Here is a 27,564-nt window from a genome sequence, read left to right on the forward strand (position 1 = left end):
AGTGGAAGTGAACGCAGACATGAAGAGAAGGGAACGTCCTCACTTGGTATGAAGAAGAATGCCAAAAAGTGAACCACTGAAAACAAGCTTGCTGCCCTCAGCCCTGTGTAAACTCCTAAGAAATAACCAGACATCTCAGTTAAAAAAACCACCGCCACCACCCAAAGCATGAGCGCCCACCCACCATGCATGGAGTACTTGCACAAGGGCTTGGCATGCATTGCTTAATTCACTTCTCACAGCCACATTATGTCTATTGTTTTCTCTGCTGACAAATGGAACCAAAGCCGAGAGAGACCAAGTGACTTGCCCAGAACCTCACAGCAAGCAAGAAGCAGAGAAAGGCTACCCAGAGTTCCTAACCACTAAGTTCAAAAGCTGCTCCGGCCTCTGAGAGCTCATAGTCTGATTCAGAGGGAGAGGGGATTTGTCTCCAGGTCACTGGTGCCACAGAGAGAGCAGCCATTTAACCAACTTGCAACCCATTTTCTTGGCCTCTATTGATTTTCTTATTTTTAAAAAATATCATTTATCTCTCTTCACTCCTATTAGTAAGACTGTGGAAAAGTGAGTCGAATAAGAAAAGCAAATGGTAAAAATAGCCAAGTGCCCATTTAGTAGGTCCCTCCTCGTCTTTCTTTTTTCAAATCATGTGCAATTTCAACAAAAGCAAGTTGACACTACAGGTAAAATTTCCTTTCGGGGACAAGACAGTCCTCTTCGCCTAACTCATACGTTGGTGTTTGTTTATTGACTCCCTATTTCCCATACCAACTGCTGACCCCAGTTAGCTCCCTATCTCCTTCCTCCCACCATTTTATGTGTTTTTGTGTATATACGGTTTCGTATCTTGGGTTTTGTCTTGTTTTGTTATAATTTCATGAGCATTTCTTAATTTCATCAAAAAGTTTTCAGAAACAGAATAAATGCTCTTTCTGTGGACGGGTTGCAATTTATTTTAAAATGGCCTTTATTGTTAGACATTTAAAGAGTTACCAGTATTTACAATTATAAATTTCCTGGTGATGATCATCCTATCATAGAAACCTTTGTTCCCATCCAGGTTTATGTCCTCAGGCTAATTTATACAAGTGGGATTTGGAGCAGTCACTGTCACTCAGTACCCAACCCAGCAGGGAGGAGCAAGAACTGAGTCCAATCCCTGGGGGTCACCAGACCAATGTGCGTGTGTGTGGATGCAAGCAGAGCACAGGGGCCCTGCTCCACTGGGCTGTCAGTGTCCCAGGGCAGAGCCAAGCCTGGACAGGCATGGATTAGGCTCCCAGTTATCAGAGAGTGAACTATGCGGGCATCAGCAGGGGCAGGACTCACTCAGCAGATTCTGCTCCATCCCATGTTCTAAGCAGAAATCAGAGAGTTCTTGGATTCCAGCAAAACGAGCCTATTTGTAAGTTACAAAGCCATGACTATAGTGACCCTAATGGTCATGCTTAGCACCAGAAAGATTTGTTAGGATATTGAATCAGCAAAGATAAAGCACCTACTGTGTGCTCAGCACCAGTTAGGTGTTAAGAGAGAACAATATTTAAAACATAGCTCCTACCATCAAGAAATGCTAGGTTAGCGTAAAACACACACAATGAGGCAATAATGTTAAAGAAGAGATAGGATAACGCATGAGGTGACTGGGGCAGGAACAAGAAGAAAATGTTCATTCTGCCTGAGGGAATTGAGGGAATCCTCACAGACTGGGATCTTAAGAGAAAGGAAAGGGAATGTTAGATTAAAATAGATCTAGCATCTGGGGAAATGCTGATATGTGACTAATCAATCTCTTTTTTAAAAGACAGATAGTTAGAAATAATAAGAATGGTAATAGCCTACTAGTCCTTGGCCTCCCAGGTGGGGAAATGAACATGAATGCATGAAGGCAAGAAAGAACACAGTGTATCTGAGAAATAGCATGTGAGTGGGCAGGCCTGAGGCAGACTGCTGGAGCCAGCGTTCATTAAGGATCACTGGATTTGTAGGCAATCATCATCACTGTCATGGTCATAGTGTCACCACCGTTATAATTACAGATACGTTCTTTTATATATTGATTTTCCTTCCAACTTTTATTGTAGGTGTGGAGGGTACATGTGCAGGTTTTTTACATGGGTCAACTGCATGTCTCAAGGGTTTGGTGTACAGATTATTTCAGCATCCTGGTAGTCAGCATAGTACCCAATGGGTAGTTTTTCCATCCTCACCCTCCTCCCACCCTCCACCTCAATTAGGCCTCAGTGTCTGTTTTCCCTTCTTTGTATCCATGTTTACTCAATGTTTACCCTACTTATACGTGAGAACATGCGGTATTGCTACTATTTTTTGAGGACTTATGTTTCAGTCACTGTGGTCAGCACGTAACATGATTTCTCATAGCATTAAACACACATGCACACAGACACACAGACACACAGACATACAGACTCACTTCCTAAGATAAATATTATTTTCCCCACTGTGCTTAGCAAAGGGAAACTGAGCCTTGGAGACAGATCAGCTGACATGCCCAAGGTCAACCCTGAGCCGGGACTGAAACCTATTCTGATCTAACTCCACAACCCATGCCTCTAAGAGTCTCTACTAATTACACCCTCCTTAAATCATCAAAGATATTTGAGAAGGGAGAGGAATGTCATCGGATTTATGTTCTATGAGGGTAACTGTGAAAATGAAAATAGAATGGCTAATCATTCATTTAGCCTGAGACACAGGCAGTGTGTCTGTCTCTCTTCTATTTCAGCATTGCCCATGAGCTTTCTGAAGAATTTACCTGTGCAATGTATGACCTCAAAGCCTTAGTTAAGGAAACAGGTCAAGATGTACATTCAACATGGGCTGAATGAAGCCTGTGGAATTCTGCGTCAGACTAGATAGCACAGCACTTAGCATAAAGGGTGTCTTTTTGCTGATAGAGCTGAAAAATCATCACTTTGTCCTGGGGAATTTTCTGAGCCAGCACATCCCTGATGAAAAGTAGCCGGTGAACCCAGCGCTCATCCCTCCAAACTGGGAAACAGAAACCAGTTGCTGCTCACCTTTAGCTGTCATATCGGAGTGCCACCAACTGCAGAGGTTAAACTCCACCAGGAACCTAAACAGATCGTGGAAAAGCCCAATGTTACTTTGTCATCCATGCCTGTATCACAGAACAGTGACTTTCTGTATTCTTCAGCATCGCTTACCTCATTTGAGAACATCACAATTTGCAGATATCAACACAGTTGGCTGAGTTATCACTGAATATTCACTGGGGTTTATCTTTCTTGTGAAAGGCTTATTTTATCCCCAAAGCCAGGTTCACCTGGACTCAAAGATTCCTAGATGAGGAATAACCTGCTGTATAGGCTGAAATACTTTCCTCCTTATTGTTCACCAGCTATTCAATCTTAATATCATCTAATTTGATTCCACAGTAAAAAGCCAATTTCTAATGAGCTTCTCCTCCCTTAGTTCAGAAATACAGATAGAATATTCTCCTCTGCCAAGACTATGATCTGTAGTAATGAAAGATGCTTTCAAAATGAATACTGCTACTTGAACTTGTTTAAGCCCCCTCCGTGTGTGTGTGTATAGAGGGAGGTAGAACAGACTTCTCTCTATGAAATTATGTCACAATGCAACTTCATAAAAATCAACATTTCTCAATGGCTGGTAAAGAATACAAAAATAATATAAATTATCCTCCAAATAGATGAAGAGAGATCAAAATTTGGTCATTTGTTTTTCAGGCTTATGACTACTATTCCTAGCAGCTGTCTCTCAATCTAAATCCCACTATTATCTGTTAATGTTCTTTCTCTGCCTCATGTGTATATGGAGAATTTACTTCCCATTTGAATCCACAAACTGTATTAAATTAATAGAGGTTACAGTAAATTAAGAGGACAGTGACTATCCATCAAATGGCCTGAAATTTGCCTCAAACCCACAGAAGTGGAGTCTAAGCAGGGGAAATAAGAATGAGAGAGTTTGGTGCAACTTACACAATCTTGTTTACATGTTCATCTATGAAATTCTTCCCTTTTGTGTGACACAGTGTTTCTGTAATGTGTCTAATATCTAGTCTGAAAGTCAAGACTTTCATCTTTGTGCCATTTCAAGTCATAGATGCAACGAGCACCTCCAAACAAGACCATAGTTTGACAGGAAAAACAATGAAATCACACCTGAGGAGCCCCCAGCCCTAGCTGACAATCTCACACATCTCCCATTCCTGCACAGGCCAAGGCAGCCAAAGTAGCATGGTGGACAGTCACAGCAGTGTGCTCTTCTGACCACAGCCCACCCAGGCTGCAGTCAAATCAGCCAGACATCCATGTGAAATTGAACAGTAACCACAATAAGTAAATTTAGTTGTATATTGCAAACTGTTAATCTGCTAAAGTATGACATAATAGCCAAAGGAGTGATCATGAATCACTTAATAAAAGATCATTTTTGGTCTCTGTGTTCAATATTTTGAGACGTTCAATGGAGTTATCTCAGAGCACTAGGAATCTAACGGTTACTGAAAGTATGACTCACAATCTCTAAGTTCACTTTATGATACAAAAAGGAAAATATTAATCCTTTTCAAAAATGCAGCAGATTTTACTTACAAGACAAGTTCTGTCATGATCCATTTTACTGCAGAGAGGAAGGCATTATAAGGCTGAAGAGAAGAATTCAGTACATTAAAAACAATGTATTGCACACAAAATTTGTAGCTTAATTTAGGGCTTTACGTAAGGACAATGTTATTCTTCTAGAGAGATTGATATCATGTTAAAAAACAGTGGCGTTCTAGCTAAGGGAAGAAAATTGTTGGATACTGTATCCTAAAACTAACATTTTAAAACTTTGAACTCCACTCCAGTGAGATGTGATTTACAAGTAAAATAAACCTGATCTAATACAAGGGTTATCAGTAGGAGGAAAAAGGAAGTTCAGCACCCGATGCTTAAACCTTTACCCTCTAGGGGCTAATATTTTGAAGCTTAATGCTGAGGGGGCTGGAATCATATAACTAATTTCAAATGGTAATTTACAGGGCAGTCTCTTGGAAAGGTGATTCCCTGTTCTCCATCACTGTATGTCATTCATTAAAATAAGCAAAATTGCATACACCTGATTTTAATGCCGTCCATGAATTATGTAGGATTTAAGCTGCCTTTTTTCACACTTACATATTTGGACTTGAAAAAAATGATAACCATATAAACATGTGATTTTATCCTTGCTGAAAATCCCCTTCACTCTATAAAAGAAGGCATTGAAAGCCTAATCTTTATTTCAGAATATTTTAATTAAAAAAAGCAGTTGGATTGTTTACACTGTGATATTTCCTATGTGGATAATTCAATTTCCTGAATTCTGGAAAATACCAAGTCTCCCCCTCAGTTGGTTCTTTGTACCTAGCTATGCCAGTTATGTGACTGGGGCGTGGACTTGAGAGACAGGTAATGACACTAGTAAATCCTGGGCTCTGGGCTCCAGATGTCAGGTCCAGAAGAATCTCAGAACCTTCTGTGGTTACCTTTAGATATCAGAGAATTGAAATGCATGCCAAATCCTGGCTCTGCAGCTAGAGCTGCTTAATCCCACCTTCTGAGCATTTTAATTATAAGAACTAGAAGTGAGAATGGAGGAATTATCCAGTTTTAAATGAAACAAGAACAAATTTACATGCCCCCAATCATTTTCAAAACTTTCCCAGTCCGGCCAGAAAGTAAATGTGCAGAACAACAACAACAACAATGCTGAGGCTCTTCCAAGCCCACCCAGATTTCAGACTTGGTGTATCTCTTGCTCTGATTCGACTGAGTGCTTCCACATCATTCCTTGAATCACAGGGTTCTGGGCTGCCAGGATTAGGGTCAGATAAGGATGTGAACTTTTAACAGTTTCCTAAAACCACACTTTGCAGTCCTGCGGTTCTGCCATTACATTTTATGGCTTGAAAAATAATCATCTTGCTTTCAAAAAGACCGGGGTGGTCAGACTATGGGACAATGTTGTGTCTTTGTACCTGCTGGGATGGGTAATGTGGGTCAGGGGGAGGAGAGAGTAAATAAAAGGATTAAGGAAGCTTTGGAGGTTGAGGGGAAAGAGGGCAGTAGCAGTGGCAGCTCGCTCTGAGGCCAGGGAAAGGCACTCAGGCATTCCGTGCCAGGCATTGGGTCAATATATGAGTAAACAAAGGGATTATGCAAATACGGGATTAAACAAATGTAAATGCACATTATCATTTAAAAGCATAAAGCCACTAAGCTTTTAAATCTAATGATGCAAACACACCTTGGGAACGTTTAACGTCTGGAACTATTCATGCTAAGGTTAGGGGAGTTGGGTTTAGAAAGACATAGTGAGTCTCACTAAAAAGCTGTATTTTTCAAAATATTCATCCCTTTAGCTGCCTCTCACAAATTTGCCAGCTCTGAATCATTTCTTGCTCCCTCAGTGTAGGAGAACCATGTTAATTATTCGGTTTTTAAATAACCCCCTTGTAACATCTTACATCTGCAAATTAGAAAGTATATATACTTTAAAGCCAAAATAGCTTTTAAATGTTGTGTTTCAAACAAAATTTTAGGTTAATTTTTGGTATTTACAAAACAATAGCATTGTAAGGGTTATATTTAAACACATATGACAGACTATCCAGAGGTACACTATATCTTTTATTTTCTGTGTTTTTAGGTGTTGCTGGCCAAATTTACATAGTCTATGCATTGTAAATTACATTTTTAATTTGGGAGTAAGGATAACAGTTAATTTCTGGCCATCTGAAAGCCAGTTTCTAATGGCACAATAGCTATGCTGATTGATCCTCATCTGTGACATCACCAAGAAATCAGCTCCAGGGAAAACGATGCTGAAACCCGGTGGCATGATTAGGGGACAGGGAGTATCTGTGATCAAAATGGGAATTAGAACATAAGCTCACAACTCCATTACAAACTAAAAGGACAAGTTCTGTTGAACAAAACCAACTTATTTTATATACAAATGGGAGAATTAACAAAACTTCTCCCTTTTTCTGTCCATCACAAGGGGGTTGCTGCATTAATCCATCAAAGGCTTTAGACCCATTTTTCATTCATATAATCACTGGATTTGAGTTGAAACAGCAGTGACTTTTTTTAATTTTAATTTTTTTTTTTTTTGAGAGGCAGGCTCGCTCTGTTGCCCAGGCTGGAGTGCAGCGGCATGATCTTGGCTCACTGCAACCTCTGCCTCCTGGGTTCAAGCAGTTCTCCTGCCTCAGCCTCCTGAGTAGCTGGGATTATAAGCACATGCCACCGTGCCTGGCTAATTTTTGTATGTGTAGTAGAGACGGGGTTTCACTATGTTGGCAAAGGTGGTCTCAAACTCCTGACCCCAAGTGATTCGGCCACCTCAGCCTCCCAAAGTGCTGGGATAGCAGGCGTTAGCTATTGCGGCTGGCCTGAAGTGTTTTTTTTTTTAAATGAGTAAAGTCAAAATGTTCATGATTTTGCAAAAAGATAAACTTGATTACTCCAAAGAGGAAGATAACACTCAGACAGGGAGAAAGACAGAAATGTGCAGCTGTTTTCTGGGTGACAGCATAGTACTTACATCCAGGAGGCCATGGGCGCCATCGCTGCTTTCCTTGTTGGCTCTACACATGGCTTGGTAGTCATAAAGGGTAATTCTACAGGAGAAAAATGGAAGGGAGCTTCGCTAAATGAGAAAACATGGGAACCAATTGATGCTATGTAGTACAAGGTGAGCAGTCACTATCATCAAGGGCAACAGTGACAAACACCACGCAGCTCTAACATGGATAACGAACAAGGAGCCCAGCAAAGGTCAGTGCTGGAGGCACAGTCATATTATCACTTGGAATTTGAAGAACAAAGGGAACGAAGGTGTCGGGAAGGGTAGAAGGGGATGAGGACCCACCTAACTTGATGTAACAGTCATTTGGTCTGAAGAAAGATGGTCTGCATTGAGCAAGATATTCCAAAGGGAATGTGCTGTTCTGAACTGGATTCTAAGACCCGGATGGAATTTACTTGGGCCATGTCTCCAAGGGACAGGAGAACTAAGAAGAGCCACTTTGGGATAAAACATGGCAGAATTCTGTGTTTCTCAAGCACCAGGAAGCAGGTTTGGTCCAGGATAAGCCCTGCACATTGACAATGTGTGGGAAACCAGTGGCTTACTAATTGTAATCCCTACTCCTTATTGTCACCACCATAAGAGTGAATGTATCTTATTTTGAAAACAGCATAGCTTATGAAACAAAAACAAAGTGGATATTTTTTTTTTCCTACATTAGTGATAAAAGTAAAGCTTTCATCCCAATTATGACCTTTACACAGTTGTAAAAATGTTTTACTTTAACATTATTCAATGTACTTTAATTCCCCCACCAACAACTCTACAAAGGAAAGGTGAATGGCAATTTCTGGTAGCATGTGTTGGGACTCAGAAACCATTACCCTAAAATATGGTGCTTCGACATGAAGCAGTCTCAAGGTTTCTCCGACCTTGCTCCCTGTCTCCCTTACCCCACAGTCTCTTAATCCTCTGTCTCTCCCAAACCACAGGATGAAGCTGTTCTCTGAAGTTCCCTTATCTACCTAAAAGCCAGATCTGCCAAAGAGGAATACAATTGCCTTTCCTGACATTTCATTCACCAGAGAAGAGAAGATCACAACTCGTATCACAGAGGAAGAGACTGAAAATTAAACACCGCACCTAGAGCCCAGACCAACTTCTCCCCAACCATTGTCAGCTCTCCATCCCATTCAACTTCCATTGAAATTATTTACTAACCATTGTCTGAGCAGTAGGCCCACTCATTTCCCCCTCAAAATCATTTATTATCCCTCAAGTAGCCATATTTCCCCCTCTCCCCTCCCTCTATGAAGATGGCCATTTAAGCATCTGTACCCCACTGGGTTACTGGGTAACCATTCTACTATGATTCCCTGTGTTGTCCATATTAAAATACATTTTGTGTGCCTTTTTATCCTATTCACCTGCCCTTTGTCAGTTCATTTTCAGCAAACTTTTGGGGGTTGATGGGTCAAGCTCTCTCTCTTTGCCCCTACACATGTTCCAGTATTTAGATGGCGTGAACACCTTATCCCATGCTTGCAAGGTATAGCCAAAGGAGTCTGGCATTCCCACCCTTCCCTTCGACATCCCCTCCCACCATGCTTAGCAGCCCGAAGGAGAGACACGTAAAGTCCAGCCTGAGTTACATAACAACTGCCAGATGAGATTTTAAACACTTTAATACATGTGCTTCTACATGACCGGATGAAATTCTCCCCACAGGAATTCCTTCCTAGAATAGTACAATGGTTAATGTTGAGTGCACTTACTGCTGTGTTGGAAAGACCTCTAGATGTAAAAGCTCCATGCAGCAGGATTGGTGTTGGCTCTGTTTCACACCTACCTCTGGCACCTAGTACAGCACCCAGCATACAGAAGGCATTCAGTTTTAAAAGGGTGAAAGCGTAAATGATTGCTTGATTGCATGAATGTTACACAGATGACGACACAACTGAGAACAAAGGGGCCAACTGCAAAATGTGATCTGGAGGCCTCCTTATCTGGACAGTAAGTTATGGATATTACTGATAAATGGATTAAATACAGTCGTTTGTGGGTACCAAGCAGAAAACCAGCCACATTTGACCAAATGGAAGATGAAAGCCAGCTCCTAACCAGCAGCAGCACACAGCACTCCTTGGGCAGCCAAGCCCAAGGGGATACCAGTGGTCACGTAGCCAGTCCTCAAGGTCTTTTCTTCATCAGAGTATTTCTTCACTGTCCTCTGGCTTTTTTCCTTACACAGATGCAAGCAAGAAGCTTTGAAGCTTTGTTTATACAAACAGAAATGAAGACCACAAATCAGCCAAACATTAGGCTTGGGGATGTCCCCGCACAAACTTCTCATAGAAATCCTGTCACCATTGACACAGCCCTAGCACTAATCCAGACACCGGGATATGTCACAGAATCAACTGCAGACCACAATGGACAACTCTAATTGGTCCCTGACTGGCCCGCCACGCCACGATCTCCATCCTCACTCAGGAGATTTCCACAGGTACCCCTGCAAGGACTTTCTAGCATTTGGCAAGAATTGGTATTGACTTATCCTTTTCCCATTGCCCAGCGCTGTCTCTACAGCTAAAACATGTGCCAGAGCCAGGTGAGAGGCAGCATGGGGTTGAGAGGAACGTGCATGTGCTTGGAGTCTCATAGCCACGGATGCAGGATGGCCATCAAAAGTTGGCCCTGCCGTACATTCAGGGTGCATTCTTTCTCTCTTTTTTTTTTTTTTTTTGAGATGAAGTCTCACTCTCTGTCACCCAGGTTGGAGTGCATTGGTGTGGTTTCGACTCACTGCAACCTCTGCCTCCCAGGTTCAAGCGATTCTCCCACCTCAGCCTCTGGAGTAGTTGGGACTACAGGTGCATGCCACCACACCCAGCTAATTTTGTAGTTTTAGTAGAGATGGGGTTTCACTATGTTGGCCAGGCTGGTCTCGAACCCCTGACCTTCTGATCCGCCTGCCTCAGCCTCCCAGAATGCTGGGATTACAGGCATGAGCCACCACACTCGGTCTCCAGGGTGCATTGTTGAGTAGCTTGCTGATACTCTTCAAAGGCTTCGTTTCCTGACTTATTCAACAGTTACAGAGACATTCTGAGATCTAAATAACCAGCTGTGTAGAAGTACACTGAAAAATGCTCTAAGTGTGCCAACTTTGTTAAAATTCTTACAACAGAGACTGATTTTATTCTTTGTTAGAGTTTGGGCTCTTAAAGCTGCGCTGTTCCCAAAGGCTCAAGGGAAGGCAGTGTGACACAGTGAAAATGCCATCTTTGAAGTCAGTAATACCTGAGCTCAAATCCTAACTCATCCACTTATAACAATGTCTTTTTAACCCTCTTGGTGCCTCAGTTTCCTATCTGTGAAATGATGAGAATAATGTCTACCTTACAGGGTGGTCATAGGGTTAAAGAAAGTTATCTATGTGTTACATTCAGCACAGTGCCTGCTAGACAGGAAGTATTCAACAGGAAGCACGGCTATAGCTGCTGTTATAATTATTGGTATCTTCTCATTGCCACTACTAATTAATGGGCTGGTGTTTAATGCAATGGGAACTGATGCAGGCATTACCCGGCTGGCTGAAAGATGAACAAGGCTCCTGGTGTTCTTAGCTCACTGGCACAGACAATGCAGAGCAAAATCCATGCTTGCTACTGCAATACAAGGACACCATCAGAAGCTGTGCTGGTGTTACCAAGAGATGATGCAGGAACTTCTGTCCATGGGTTTCTTAGCGGAGGGCAGTGATAGCAACAGCTGATGTCTACTGAACGCTGTTTAGCAACCAAAAGCCAGGTACTCCTCTATATACATCCCTACAAGATAGATTATAATCATCTCCGTTTTACGGAGGGGAAAACCAAGTCTTAGCCAGCCTAAATAAATATGCCCAAGTTCACATAGATCACTGGTGACAGAGCCAGATTTAGTAGGGGGCCAAGCTGAGTCCACCTCCTTTTGCTCTCTGCTCAGAAGCAGGCTCTGGTAGAGTCTAAGAAATGCTTAGACTTCAGACCTGTTCCCCAGCCCAGGGTCTTCTTGGAATGTCACAAGAAACGCTGCCCAAGATAAGGTCTCATAACCAATGTCCAGAATCAACTTTCAACCCAAGCTGAAGGGTTGATGAGGAGTCACCAGGCCAGACTGGACCAGTTGGCTGTGCTTGTGAATACTTCTTACCATGGTAACTACTCTGACACATGGCAGGAAACTCAGGATTCTCCTTGGATCATTTTCAAAGGCTCTAGTTTATGTGTTGGGGCTAAACTAAATTGCTCTGGGGCAGCCCCCAGGCCAAGGTTCCTGTCTTTTATTTATTTATTTATTTTTAAATATTACTTTAAGTTATAGGATACCTGTGCAGAACGTGCAGGTTTGTTACATAGGAATACATGTGCCATGGTGGTTTGCTGCACCTATCAACCCATCATCTAGGTTTTAAGCCCCGTGTGCATTAGGTATTTGTCCTAAGGCTCTCCCTCCCCTTGTCCCCCACTCTTCTATTTCAAAAGGAGGCTTTCCCGATACTATTGCCATTGAGGAGGTTACAAAATAAGCCTTCCCTGTCTTCTCCACACTTGGAAAGCTTTAACTAGATGTTGCAGAAAGAGACTTTCAGATTATTACCCTTTTTGAAGTGATTTTGTTACTGTTTTAAATAACTCCATTTTGCGGCTACCTGTATCCTGTTCAGCTGATTATAGTTAAAGAACATGATAATTGCCTGCTTTCATTTGACTCTAAAATCAGCTCGGAGAATCATGCCCAGCCCAAGGCTGGTGCTGTGTGCAGCTGCACTCAGCAGTGGGGGTGTATTCTTATTACAGATAACATGCCTTAATCCCCATGACATCACCACTAGGCCACTCCAACAGACCTTATCATTAGCATCACTGTGTGCCCACATGGATGGGTGGAACTTTGAAACTTTAAACTTTCACAGAAGGCAGATACGGCCTCTGAAGAAGCAGCTCAAAGCAACGCAAACAAAGCCTGGTAGCCCCGCACCCATGCTGGGTAGAGCCTTGGATGACAAACTCTTGACATTAAGACATGTTTAAAGCCATTTTGCTGATCCTGTTCTTTTCCAACTAGACAAAAATCCTGACCAAGAAAAATATTTGCTCTAAGAATTAGCAGGCTGTATTTTAACAGCATAAGCTCAGCTAATTTAGGCTGGCTAATTTAGGCTGGTTAGCAACTGTGGGGCTCAACATTTATTAAACACCTACTATGTACCATGAGGCCAGGTAATTTTCCTGTAATGATTCATCCAATTAGCTCACTTTGGCTAAACAACTGGCCTAAAAACAATCTTGAAACAGCTTAATGTCTGCAAATACAGCCCTAAAAACAGGACAAGGGAGGCATTTGACATAGAGATTCATCATGGGACATAATTAAGCAATTCCGAATTGAAAAGTCTGAGAAGCAAAATGACTCACTAAGGTAGCATGTAAAAATATATCTTCTTTTTTTGCGCTATAAAATGTGTCCTCTGGGGGCAGCTTTCAACTTGCAATTGAAAAGGCATGGGGCAGGAACATAGGAAATTCTTAACAAAGAGACTGTCGCCATGGGAAGCCCTTACTCATTCTTACATCTCAGAAAGCCAGGAAAGTAGAAAGCTCAACCTGTTGATAGGAGTGCTAATAGAAGATCCAAAATGTGCTCTCCCTTCTCTCCTGCTTGTATCAGTCACCATCTCATCCCACAGCAACTTCTTGCAGAGATGGCACTGTTCTTTAAGATCAGTGCAGTGTCTCTAACGCAGCAGAGGCAGTGAATCTGCAAAACCCCGGTCCTACTGCCTTTGACCCTCCAACTGGAAATTAGTTAAACAACTTTAGCTAATGAGCACCCATCATTAGCCAAGAATAAACCTCACACAGGCTATCAGGACCTCTCAAGGTTCACTGCTGAACACTGAGTGGGGAGCAACAAGAAAGCGTTACTCATTTGGTAGATTAAGCAGAGGATGTGATGACACCAAATCAATACCTTTTATCAATGGGAGTTGATAAAGAGAAACAAAGTTGTAGATACTGAGATATTAATCCCATCAGCATTTTACCCAGGTAATAAGAACAGTAACCATAAGAATTAATTGATTAAAGGCCAGGTGTGGTGGCTTATGCCTGTAATCCCAGAACTTTGGGAAGCCAAGGTGGGCTAATCACTTGAGGTCAGGAGTTCAAGACCAGCCTGGCCAACATGGTGAAACCCCATCTCTATTAAAAATACAAATTAGCCTGGCGTGGTGGCACACGTATAGTCCCAGCTGCTCGGCAGATATCTTGCTCCTTAGGGATCTCATGGGGATGAGGCCTCATCAGAAGAATCTGGAAAATGGGACGTAAACTCGCTCTTAATTCCTAAGGCATACACATTGGCATTTGTTTAAAACTGTGATTCTCAACTTTGGCTGCCTTTTAGAATCACCTGGGGAACTTCAAATACATTTTCTTTTCTTTTCTCTTTCGAGATGGGGTATTGTTCTGTCACCCAGGCTTCAGTGCAGTGGCATGATCATAGCTCACTGTAGCCTCTAACTCCTCAGTTCAAGCGATCCTCCTGCCTCAGCCTCCTGGATACCTATGACTATAGGTGCATGTCACCACACCTAGCTAATTTTTTTTTTTTTTTAAGAGATGAGGTCTCATGTGCTGGAGGTGGTTGCCCAAGCTGCTCTCGAACTCCTGAGCTCAAGCACTTCCCCCACATCGGCCTCCCAAAGTGCTGGGATTACAGGCATCTGTCACTGAGCTGGGCCAAAGTAATTTTTTATACATGATGATACCTGAGCATCTCACTTATCTGCAATATTTCATTAGTCTGGGTTGGGGATCTGGTATAAGTTATTTTTTAAGCTCCCCAAGGAATTCTAATGTGCAAACAGGTTTGCTAGCCATGAATTTTAGAATGTGATATATCTCACTGGCATTTTCTTGTGTTGTTTCTTCCTCTCTCACCTTAACTGTAAGTAGCTTGTAGGCAGGAACTGGACTTTATTTATTTTATTTTTTGTTTTACTATACTTTAAGTTCTGGGATACATGTGCAGAATGCACAGGTTTGTTACCTAGGTATATATGTGCCATGGTGGTTTGCTGCACCCATCAACCCATCATCTACATTAGGTATTTCTCCTAATGCTACCCCTCCCCTAGTTCCCCACACCCTGACAGGCCCTGGTGTGTGATGTTCCCCTCCCTGTATCCATGTATTCTCATTATTCAACTCTCAATTATGAGTGAGAACATGCAGTGTTTGGTTTTCTGTTCTTGTGTTAGTTTGCTGAGAATGACGGTTTCCAGCTTCATCCATGTCCCTGCAAAGGACATGAACTCATCCTTTTATATGACTGCATAGTATTCCATGGTGTATATGTGCCACATTTTCTTTATCCAGTCTGTTATTGATGGACATTTGGGTTGGTTCCACTTTAAAACCCAGACACATCCTCCCAGGGCTTAGTACCAGTCTGGACATATTCAGGGGTACTTCCTTGACTCACCAAATAGGAGGTGCCACCTGCAAACCTTAAGGATGAACAGAGTTTTCCATTGTCCTGGAGAGCAGCACTGATTTGATAAACAAGTATAAGTGCCCCAGAGCCAAGAAGAGAGGGTCCTCTGAAAGAAGGGGGCTCTGGGGAGACTAACAACCTTCCAGCATCAAGATAGTCCCTGTCCCCAGTCAGAGCGGATGTTGCTCTACCAACCGCATTTGCTTTGCTCCTGGGGCAAGGAATCAAATTCATGGGTGCCCAGGAAATGTACCTAGCTGCCAGCTGGTTTGCCCATTCATGCAGCCCCTCCCATGGAAATTAGCTTCACTTATTATACTGATGGGGAAAATGGAATCACAATTAATTCAATATTGAAAATATTAAATTTCTTTTGCCTTCTTAGAAGGAAAAAGCTGAATTCTGCTTTGGGAATGAGTTAATGCAAAACCCATTTGAAGCAAGAAAGCTGATTCTGAGGGAGCGTCCTTGGGCTCTGCCACATTGGTGAAGCCAGCTCTACATTTCATAGCAACTACACTATAATGATGCCTGTACTGCACTTGGCAGTGTGGGGCATGTCATTGAGGCTTAATAAATGTCAGTACCTCTGAGTATTGGTATTGCTGCTGTCATGATTATTATTAGTAAAACCCAGCAGGTATTATTGAGTGTTCCTACTTCTATTGTCTGGGGTCAGGCAGGCACATGGACAGGTGGTTAGAGGGTGGCTATGATAATTTGTGTTCAGGACTGCATTGGGCATGTGGGTTTGGGGTGGGGGAGACTAAGAGTTATGAATACAGCCCCATCACTCAAGGATTTCCAAAGGGGTTATCAGAGGAAGCCAGAGGACTCGTATGGTTTGAAGCAAACTGGGGCCTGCTGGATGTGGTAGAGACTATCAGTAGTTTCACAATAACTACTCTCCTCTTCTGGTGAGCAGAACTCTAACTTTTCAATATGCACATTACCCAGGTTCCTTTGGAGTGAGGTGAGGCCAAGTGATTAAGCACAAGTATTATCCTGGAGGCTGCTTAATACATTAAAAATCTTATTTAAAGCATTTATTAAAATAAATGTTAATTAAGTAATTTGAAACTTGGCCTTCTGGACCTTTTGGAACTCCCTGAACTCTTCTTTTGCAAGCCTGAATTGCAGATGTGATGTCTGGGGCTCAGCAGCTACACTGAACCATGAGGTAACCTTGAGCTTAAAAGCCATCTTGGAGAAAGGTAGAAGAAAAAGTTGTGGTCCTGAGTCTGTAACATGAGGGTCCCAAATTAGTATTTTTAGACTTCCTTACCATAAGAGATGAAAACAACCTCCTATGTTCTTTAAGTCCCTGTTAATTTGGATTTTCCTGTTATTTGTGGCTGGACCAATTCCTAACTAATACACTGGACTCCAAGTTTGATTAAAAGACTTTCTTTGACACAACGGCTCAAATCTGTAATCCCAGCACTTTGGGAGGCTGAGGCAGTTGGATCACCTGAGGTCAGGAATTCAAGACCAGCCTGACCAACATGGCAAAACCCCATCTCTACTAAAAATACAGAAATTAGCTGGGCATGGTGGTGGGTGCTTTTAATTCCAGCTACTTGGGAGGTGGAGGCAGGAAAATTGCTTGAACCTGGGAGGCGGAGGTTGCAGTAAGCCAAGATCGCACCATTGCACTCTAGCCTGGGTGACAAGAGTGAAACTCTGTCTCAAGGAAAAAAAAAAAAAAAAGGAAAGAGAGAAAGACTTTCTTTTACTATCTCTTAAGGCAGAGCAAATATGAACGTAAAAAGAAAAATCTCTGTAGAAGATATGCTAATCTGCTCCAACTATGGAGTAGTTACTTCATGGAATTGTGATGGGGATTAATTAAGGTAATGTATGTTAACTGCTTGGAATAATGCCTTGCCTATAGTTAACATCCAACAAATGAGACGGACCTCATGATGAAGATGAGGGCAGTTAATGTTATTGCTATAATTGGGGATGTTTGAGCAGCAGCTTTTGGATTTCAAAGAGTGGTTTCATTGGAAACTCCATGTTTCTGCATTCCAGAAAGTTTGGCCCAGAAATATACTTGTCCAAGCCAATCTGTCTCCTTGTTCCTTTCAATGCTACCTCTGACAAAGCATAATTCTGAGGATACGGTCAGGTCAGCAGGAAGCCAAGAAGCCATTACACTCATTACATGAGTTGTTGAGTATTAGACATCAGTGGGGCAGTTGGCCTTAAAGGCGAGCAGCCATCCAAACATAACAGAATTCTCCTTTAACACTCTCTACACTCCAAGGCCAGGGCACTCGCCGAAGTGTAATGTGATTACCAAAGACAGGGAAAAGCTCCCAAGTCCCACTACACAGAGACAGGAGTAGAAATGATAAGAAATGATATGGGTCTTGGATTCTACCTGGATGTGTCACCTTTTAGAAAGGTGATTTAAATAGCGGAAGAAGCTGCCACAGGGAATTCCATACAAGCCAGCCATGTTAATGAACATTTGTGGGGTGAAGTGACAAGGACATTTGCCAGATCCCTTAGGGAAAATATGAATGGCCTTGGAGGGGTAAAAGCTGAAGTGTGTTGCACCAAGCACAGCAGAAAAACAAACAAGAAAAACTATGCAAAACAACACACACACACACACACACACACACACACACACACACACACACACACTAGCAGTTGCAACCAAAAAAAAAAAAAAAAGAGAGAGAGAGACAGGTAAGACAATGGCCATGAAAGACAGGTACTATTGGTGGCTCAAAAGCAAAAACGAAAACAAGTTATTCGAGAGCAGTCCATTTTCCAGCAAGCCAAGGGCCAGGTATGCTCCACTGGACTTTTTGACCTTGAGCATGATCAGATAGACAAAGAACAAGGGAAGAGTCTTTGGTCTTTCCAGAAATCACAAGGATGTTGGTAAAAGCAAAAAACCCAGGGTAAACCCTCAAGTTCTGGATATTTGATAACAGCCACATTTTCATCCTTCAGTGAAGATTTCTTCCTTTACCTGTTTTTTGAAGGCTCTTGCTCTTTCCTTGGGCTCCATATTGAACTCATTCCAACTTTCCCTTCAGTCTCCCTGGCTCAAATGTCCTAAAAGTCATATTTGTGCCTCTTATCTAACAAATGGCACTTCATATCCAGGTTGGTGCCCAGCTATGTGGAACTCAGGCAGGACGTATTACATTACTTACAGGGGGAAGGGAGGAGAGGAATTGGACAACGGTGGAAGAGCCTTTGTTTTTTCATGTCTTACTAGCAATCTACTAGATATTTTGCTGGAGCAAGGTGCCCTACCTGAGATTAACCCAGAGTGTTATCCTTGCTGTCTATATGCTTAGTGTTTTGCCCTAGCATCAGTAGTTCCAGTCCCCCCCCCTTGGGCCTCTAGGAGAGTCAAGTGCTAATACGGTTTGGATCTGTGTCCTCACCCAAATCTCATGTTGAACTGTAACCCACAATGCTGGAGGTGGGGCCAAGATTGGATCATGGGGGCAGATTTCCCCCCTTGGTGCTGCTCTTGTGATAGTGAGTGAGTGCTCACGAGATCTCGTTGTTTAAAGTGTGTAGCACATCCCCTCCTCCCTCTTCCTCCTGCTTCAGCCATGTAAAGACTTGCCTGCTTCTCCTTCACCATCCGTGATGGTTCTAAGTTTCCTGAGGCCTCCCCAGCCATGCTTCCTGTACAGCCTGTGGAACTGTGAGTCAATTAAACCTCTTTTCTTTGTAAATTATCCAGTCACAGGTATTGCTTTTTTCTTTCTTTCTTTTTCTTGTTGTTCAGGTATTTCTTTATAGCTGTGGGGGAATGGACTAATACAAGCACCATCAAGGCACTGAAGGTGGGGGCCCCTCCCATCACACCCTAAGGGGAGGATGCAGGAACAAGAAGATAATCCAAGAAGTCGACCTCAAAAAGATGGGCTGGGGGCTCTTCCCTCTAGGAAGAGATGGATTCAGACATTGCTTAGAAGTCTAGAAAGAGGAGAAAGAACAGAGGAAACAGAGAAAGGTGGAAGTTGTGGATCAGAGAGGACCCCCAGGAGCTCTCACTTTGTGATACGATCCATTTGTGCCAGCTGACTGTGCCCTGCAGGGATCTCCCCTGTGGTCACAAAGGGAGACATCCAGGAAGGAGGCTGAATGCCCATGCTCAGGACGGTGGGCTGTAGGCACGTATGTACCTTCAAGCTGGGGACACTTCAGTTACTCACATATCATTCCATTTATCCCTCACTTGTAGGTATTTGAATAATTATTTTCATCCTATTTTGTTGCAGAGATCAGGTGACTCCTAAGAGCATAGTAGCTAGACTGGTGCCATGCTTTTAACCTGGCGTCTTGATGCTGGCTGTACATGAGAATCACAGAGACGCTTTTAAAGAGCACAAGTGCCTGGGCACTATCCCCAAATCAACTTAATATATAATTTCTTGGGCTGCAGCTTGAACTTAGGAGTGTTTTTAAAGGTTCCCAGGGGATGCTAATGCACAAGAGAGTTCAGGTCCATGAATTCACCCCAATGCTGTGCTGTAAAGGTAACTGCTATGTAGTAACTATCCTTTGGGGATTATTCATGATAAAAGAAGACAAACAAACAAAACAAAACAGGAGAAATTGGAAAATAAGAATAACGCAGACATATGGAACTCTACTCAAAAGATATTCTTATCTCCTGTTTGCAATGGCTTTGCAATTTGAAAAGTATTTTAACATATTGTATTTTAGTTAATTCTCAGAAAATCCATTAAGGTCCCTATTTTGGTAATGAAGAAACAGGCTCAGAAAGGCTGAAGACACTGTCCATGAACACAGAGTGGAGAATCTTGTGCTCAACCTGAAGTCTTCTTATTTCAAGTCCAGAGTATAACAAATGCCCCGTCAGGAACCTTGAAAGAAGAAGACTCCTATGGCAGGCTGTATTTTCCCCCTTTTCCCTGGATACATGACAACACTGAATTTGCATTACCGGGGGTAAACAAGTTCTAATGAAAGGATTTTGAGACTAGATTTTCTCTTAATAGTTGCAAGAGGCTGGGCATGGTGACTCATGGGATTACAGCAAGCAAAGTGCTGTAATCCCAGCACTTTGGGAGGCCAAGTTGAGGGGGGATCACCTGAGGTCAGGAGTTCGAGACCAATCTAGCCAACATGGTGTAACCCCATCTCTACTAAAAATACAAAAATTAGCTGGGCATGGTGGCGCATGCCTGTAGCCCCAGCTACTCGGGAGGCTGAGGCAGGAAAATCGCTTGAACCCAGAAGGCGGTGGTTGCAGTGAGCCAAGATTACGCCACTGCACTCCAGCCTGGCCAACAGAGTGAGCCAGACTGTCTCAAAAAAAAAAAACAAACAAACAAACAAAAAAAACTCTTGACAGTTTTTGAACATGAGGCCCCACATTTTTATTTTGCACTGGGCCCTGCAAATTATGCAACTGGTCCTATTTATGCCTGCCTCAGAGTTATTGGAAAGCCTGCAAAGAGGTAAGATCTGTCAAGGACAACCCAAGCCTGGAGTCTGGTGGGTGCTCAGGAAGGCAGCTATGATTATTACTGTCATGCTGCTGAAGCTATTGTTCTATGAGTTGGATCCTGGATACTAGGTCACATGTAAGCTGGCTAGATAGACTCAGGTCAAAGAGTCAACTAAAGTGCCCAAGAGCGGCCAATTTTGCCTCTTAGATGGTTTCACATGCTGCTGTGAGACTTTCTCAAAATTCTTTCAAGTTGTTAATTTGTTCACATAAATCAGTGGTTTTCCTTCTGCCTGCACTACAGACCCAGAAGTGGATGTTTTTTCCCTCTAATGGCACTTTCAGGTAGAACAGCCAACGGGTCACGAGGTGAGTGGTCAGAATAGTCAGGGGGAAGGTCTGCTGTCACCTAGGCAAGCATTGCCTTGCTTCCCAAGCATCGCCTTGCTTCCCTGGAGAGAGGCAGCAAAGTGACCAAGGGAGAGAAACAAAGGAGAGGTTATGAAGGGTGGTAGTGCTCTCCTCTTGGAGCTCTGTCTCTCTGGAGAAGATGGTTTGTGGGGCTCTTGTGCATTAAACTTACTCTTTTTTTTTTTTTTTTTTTTTTAGATGGAGTCTCACTCTGTTACCCAGGCTGAAGTGCAGCAGCATGACCTCAGCTTATTGCAATCTCTGCCTCCCAGGTTCAAGCAATTCTCCTGCCTTAGTCTCCCAATTAGCTATGATTATGGGCACACATCACCATGCCCAGCTAATTTTTGTAATTTTAGTAGAGACAGTGTTTCACCTTGTTGGCCAGGCTGGTCTTGAACTCCTGACCTCAAGTGATCCACCCACCTCTGCCTCCCAAAGTCCTGGGGTATTACAGGCATGAGTCACTGCACCCGGCCTGAAATTTGTTTCTTTAGGACTGGGTATAAGCCTAAGATAAAGAAACTGAGGGCCAGCCCAATACTGTCCAAGATGCTGAGATGAGGGGTCAGCATAGTAAACTGATCTCGAGTTTCACCTGGTCTAACCACAGCACCAAAGCAACGCAGCCTCATGTAACCCATGTTTGGGGGTGGGCTCAATTCAATATGGTACATGACTTCTGACCCAGAGTGCTGTCAGTTACAGCCAACTATATCCTTTCACTGCTTCTGAAATATAGATCTTCTCTGAATGACAGGACTATCAACCTTATGCCCTGAGCAAGCACTGTATGCTGGGAAGGGCAAGGGCACGAATGTGTGATTGCAAGGACTATGGTCCTCCGACACTAGAGACCCATCATACAGTGTCACAGGAAGCCTATAGGGAGAGAAATGTAGATAAAGCAATATCTGGTGCCAAGTGGAAAGCAAATTCAAGACAGAGCAAGGTTCTACAACAAAAATCACGGCTGCAGTTCACAACTAACTGAGCTCTTCATACATGCCAAGTTCTGTGCTAAGAACTTTATGCTTATTATGACATCACTAGCTCTGACAGCAACTCTTGGAAGTAATTATTGTCATCTTCATTTTCCATGTAGAGAAATCAGTGTTTGGAGAGGCAATCTGACTAAATCAAACAGCTGGTAATGTCAGAGCCTAGATTTGACCCCAGTGTGTCTGACTCCAAAACTCAAACTCTCAATGCTCTACTGGCCCCAGTGAGGAGGCCCTTCCAAGAAGCCCAGGAGGTTTGTCAGCTAGCTCCTGGATGACAGCAGTTGGTGTAATGAGTTCCCAATCCTTCCTTTTTCTCAAATATGTTGGCTACTCTTATTGTAAAAGGAAGGTCTAGATGCATGCCAACTGTACTTCACCCACATGAAGGAGAAGACCAGAGGTTCAAAATTCCATTACAGCCTTTCTCTTTCTCCCACCGAACAGTTTGAAAGGAGTATCCAAGAGGAAGAGGAAAAAATAGGTTTGTTAAAGAAGTTGAAAAATGTGCTTTCAAATGAGAAACACGTGTGCGATTATTCTTCATCTTTTGTCTCCTCCCCCATCAAGTTGAAAACAAGTTAATATGATACAAATGCACACATCCACATAAAGATAGGAAAAGTCAGCGGTGCCCTGGATGGCAGGCCAGGAGCTGCTGCAGGAAGCTTGAAGAAGTGGTGGAAAACTCCACAGCCACTCCAGCCCAGATCCAAGCAGAGTTTTCAAGCACGTGTACAATGACACCTGGCAAAGAGGAAAACTGTACTTGAATTTTTTTTTAAAGGGAAGGGAGCAGGAGGGGGACGATCTGCTACAGGCAGGCCTGAGAGCAAGCGTGTCAAAATTGCAGAAGTGCTGGCGCTAGGCCAGTTTTTTATATCATTTCTTTTTTTTCCCTCCCTTCTGGCACAAACAAGCTATGGAATTTCAAAAACTGGGTCATCATTTTTTAATTCCCTGCTTTCAGCAAAGTGCTCAGTTGGTCTTGTTGACTAGCTTAAACATCTGATTTCCTGAGCTAACACTTCCTAGCCATTCAGCTGCAGGGGACTAATAAACCAGGGGCCTACCTACCCACTGGCCACCGATGTGTAATGGATCTCTCAGGGAAGCTGGAGGGCCATCCTTGGATTTCCTGCCATTATATATTTAATAGCATCAAATATGCCCATTAAAGCACCACTTCAAAGGCTAACGTTCTTCCCGGTAGGCCAAGGGAAGGGAGACAGCACAAACCCCCAGCGAGACATTCTAACACCTGATCTCATGGGATGATGGCTTTTCCCAGAAGTTTAGGTGTTCCCAAAAGCATGGCTGACCTGCCCATGAGGGACATGGGGCCGTAAGGAAGCTGTACTACACAAGTTTTATTCAGGATCAGCGAGAGTTCTTATACCTGGATGAGTAGTCAGTATCTGCCACCTATGGAATTTGGCACCATCTAGGTTTTCTTGCAGAAGCAGACTTAAACTTACCTCCATCAAGAGCAGGTTTTGAGAATTTTCACTTGATTTTCTAAAACAACATCAAGAAGTCTCTAAATACCACCTTTCATCCCCAAGTTCCAGATTTCTAGGAAGATTCCCAGGTTCATCAATGGGAGACAAAATACACTCCACCCTTCTGGCCAGGTGAAAACCTTTCCTACTTCTTCGCAGTGACTTGCTTCAGACTGACACAATCACATCACAGTGCAGCCTCCTACTTCAATATTGGCCTCCAATAAATGCTCTGCTGGGTGAACAGGAAACTCATTGTGAGCTGAGTTTCTAAGACTCTAACACTTGTGCAAGAGGCATCGAATTTCGGCGAGATCTTTTGGAGCATGAACACAAGTAAAAACCAGCTACGGCGTCAAGTCTGGACTTGCTTATTTGACCTTGGTTTGTTTGATTTTATTTAGGAAAACTTTTGGGGGGAATGCAGTGGACCATAAAACCCTTACCTTTTAAAGGAGCCCATTGTTAGCAATTTGTTCATCACAGCTCCCTCGATCTCACCAAAAAAGTCTCCAGTCTATGGGGAAGAAGACATACGAGGAGGTGTAGATAAATAATGTGCCCAAATAGGAGAGAAGAAATGAAAAGGGACACAGTCTGTGTCCTGGAACTGACAGAAGCAAAAGGCAGGTTTTCAGGACAGTGGAAAAGGTTTTAACAGTCATGAGAAGTGAGGGGATTACACAGCAAACGAGTGAGCAGATGTGAATGCTTCCATGGTACATGGGAGGGGGCTGCATAACCCATGCAGAATGCTGAAATTAAAACATGCATGCACACACATGTGCACACACACACCCCCACTACCCTTGGATGGAGTAGGTAGTAATCTGCACATAATCCCTTGTGATTAAAATACTACTTCATATAGGCAGAAACAGGCTATGAGAGGGCTTCCTAAGCACTAATAAAAAGAATTGTTTATAATTCCTGGATGACCTGTTTAGGGAAATACAGCAGTCCACTTCATCAGCCCTATAAATTTCCTGCAGTTGAGAATCCGTCCTTTCTCAGAATCACTTTTTGAGGATCACTTTCATTTTGTTATAGGCAGTTGACATGTTGACCAAGAGTAAGACTATCCAGTCCCTTGAGGAGACAGCATGGCCAGTCAGACTTCTAATGGCTTACCCCCATACCTGAGGCTGTCTTAAGGTCATTCGAAGCTTTGCAGTCATTCCCCACCACCAGGCTGATGTTTTTGTAAGTCTACTTCTTGGTGCTGGCCAAGAGTTGCAAACTTAGAATGGTGGAATGAAGAATTAACATCCTCATGCATGCCCTCTGAACTTCTGGAGCCACTATCATGCAAGGTGTCCCATGGGGGAGGGCGTATGCAGTGCATGGAACAGAGCCTGCAGCAACGGCCTTCTGCCAACATGCTGAAATGAGCCAGTGTTGACCAGCAGAGAAGTCCCATGTCTACTCTGCGTGCTCTGAAGATTTGTAGCTTGTGAGTGGGTGGGTGGGTGGAGGGCACTGCAATAAGAATCCAAATGACATAAATTCCTTAGGCTTTGTATTAACTAAACGCCAATTCCATTGCAACTAACTGAATGACCTCAACCACACTCCTGGGAGTTTTCAGGCAGCAAGACATATATATAAACTTTGGCAAAATGTAAAGGGGGAGAAAAGGAGGAAGAAGGAAACAACATTTCTCTGACTGAATATTGAGCACTTCCTTTTTCACTACAGGGAAACTTGGAAACTTTTGCAAACTCTGTGGGCATGTACTACTGCTAGGAGCAAGAAGAACATTTGTATTTCGTGCGTGTAATATGCCAGTTTCAATGAAACTGGTTGTTAGATGAAGAAGAATTATCCTAATTGGGGCGCAGGAAGTCAGACAACATCAAACAAGTCCAGGCTGAGCAGGCTGGCAGGCTCACTGGGTCTATTGCAGGTTTATTCCATGGAGAGAAAGAGCAGAGAATCTGTAGTGGCCATGGCTGCTCATGGCTGAAACAGAGTCACTGTTTCCTTCATTTGTTGACTGGTCCAGGACTCACCCCTGGAAGACATCCACTGCATCCTTCCTGAGCCCCGGGATCATTCCTACCTCAGCCCTACATGAGTAGAGCAGAAGACTAGAGCTCCTCCTTCCAGGCAACTAATTTGCATTCTTGCTCCATAGATTCTTGAAAGTCTATGTTCCTCCTCCCAGTCAAAAGGGCATATAACTATGGGTCAAAGGACTTTCCTGCTGTCTCAGGGACTGGCCTTGTTTCACGGGCCCATTCATCCTATCTAATGTCCATTGACTGTCCCATGTCTAGTGATGTTCAGCATCAGAGGAGACCGGGAATGGGCATTTTGAGTCTCAATAGTGCAACCAAGGTGCATTGAAAAATCCTACAACATTCTTGTAAAATAAGACAGGAAATGAAAGCACAATTCCTCAAGTTTCCTGGAGCCCCTGTTTATAAATCACCAAACCATTCATTTCAGACCCTAAGAAGCCACACTTAAGGACAATTAACTAATTGATAAGCAGTGAACCTATCATACTGCCGACTACTAAAGAATTTTAAATGATTCAAAAGAGACTTCATTATAATGTATTAGTATACTCAAATATTTGAGTTAGAAGAAATCTTACATAGTCAACCATCCTCATTGTACAGAGTCTATCTAGAGGTCTGGACAAGTTAAGGAACTTGCTGATGATCCCAAAACTAGTTAAGGAAGAGAGCTAACATCAGAAACCACCTTCCTCCTCTGATGGTGTTACTTTATTATATGCACTGTTGAACTTGTTTATATTCTACCTTTTTTTATACGTTAATGTAATTTCTAATTGCAGGAAAAGTTTTAATGCAGAAAATTTGAATGGAAAAACCTGTTTTTCTATTACAGTACCATTGACTTTAACTCTTATTTTGAGTTCCACGTAGACTGGCGATTTCTGTGCTCAAGCCCACAGCTTGGTTTCTTTTCATCTCTCTCCCTCCCACCCCTACACTGCACATGGTGCAGTCAAATGAACAATATTCCTCTTCCATCTCTGGATCCTTGTCCCTTGGTGTTCAGAACCCAACTTGTTAATCCTTGAACTCAGATAACTGATTTTTAAAAAGCAAAAAACCAGAAAGAAAGCCATAAACAATAATTATGTAGAAATATACGCGTATGCATGTGCACACATATGAAGATGAAATATCAGAAGGAAAAAAACCTTACAGTTGCCCAAACTATTTAAGGCACCCCACCCTCGAGGCAAAAGTTCTTTATGTGGCACAGACAACTCTTTGGCTAAGAGTTCTATAAATTGAACATTTTATGAGTGAGAGAACAGACCCTGGCACTGTCACCCCCCTTCGCCCCCCACTGGGAGGTAAAAACTCTTTGGGGCCTGCTGAGAAGCAGACTGTGGCATTCTTAGAGGGATGGAAATAAGGTTTTATAATCTCCTGCTATTACCTCCTAAATAAAGATCATTGTCTCAAAGTTTTAACACCATAATTTGTTCCCCCGACCCAAGCACATTCTGAGCTCCTTACTTTGAGTTGGTAGAAAATTTTCACTCACCTGTGTGTAGTCTTCAGACACCAAAATAAATCCATTATTGTCTATGAGGTAACAGTTCACAGTCTAGAACATTAAAAAAAAAAACAGCTTCAACTTCGGCCCATCACACTGCTTTTAAACAGAATGACACACTTCCAACCTGAGATAAACTTATTTTTTTGGAAGGCAATTGTTTTTAGGCAATTGCAAAAGCCTGCTGGCTCTAGGCGTTAAGGCCATGGGTTAAGATAACCCTGGTGTTTACTTTGCAAAACTAACAAACAAAAATAAAACACTGAACAAGTCTTGAATGATCCAGATTCGGATAAAAAGCATATGCATTAAAAAATGGTGAATTACAGTTTGTCTTCCTTTTTTTTTTCTTTATATGACCTGAATAGTATTTCCCAGGAACAAAGTGCTCAGAAGCCCCTGAGCCTGTATTGGCGGTTGAAGTGCAGGCTGTTTTGAAAGCAAAACGCCAGCACAATGTCATTACTCTAATGATGTATTAATGAAAACACCGTGTCAGCTCAGAGGACCATCAGGGGACCAGGTAATATTT

At 42.8% G+C, this 27,564-nt stretch overlaps 1 protein-coding gene across 1 annotated transcript in view; it reads right to left on the minus strand.

Annotated features, from left to right (window-relative positions):
• CACNA2D3 (calcium channel, voltage-dependent, alpha 2/delta subunit 3) overlaps nucleotides 1-27,564 on the minus strand; it is a gene marked incomplete at its 5' end in the record, with an annotated part of 947,927 nt that overhangs the window by 56,902 nt on the left and 863,461 nt on the right. Inside the window, 5 exons of the mRNA XM_011947304.1 lie at nucleotides 3,045-3,100; nucleotides 4,608-4,660; nucleotides 7,588-7,663; nucleotides 23,936-24,006; nucleotides 27,021-27,083. Of these exons, the coding sequence (XP_011802694.1) occupies nucleotides 3,045-3,100; nucleotides 4,608-4,660; nucleotides 7,588-7,663; nucleotides 23,936-24,006; nucleotides 27,021-27,083 (319 nt within the window). The remainder of the gene's footprint in view (nucleotides 1-3,044; nucleotides 3,101-4,607; nucleotides 4,661-7,587; nucleotides 7,664-23,935; nucleotides 24,007-27,020; nucleotides 27,084-27,564) is intronic.

Source organism: Colobus angolensis, unplaced genomic scaffold (assembly GCF_000951035.1).
Source record: "Colobus angolensis palliatus isolate OR3802 unplaced genomic scaffold, Cang.pa_1.0 Scaffold26, whole genome shotgun sequence".
NCBI classification, from domain to species: Eukaryota; Metazoa; Chordata; class Mammalia; order Primates; family Cercopithecidae; genus Colobus; species Colobus angolensis.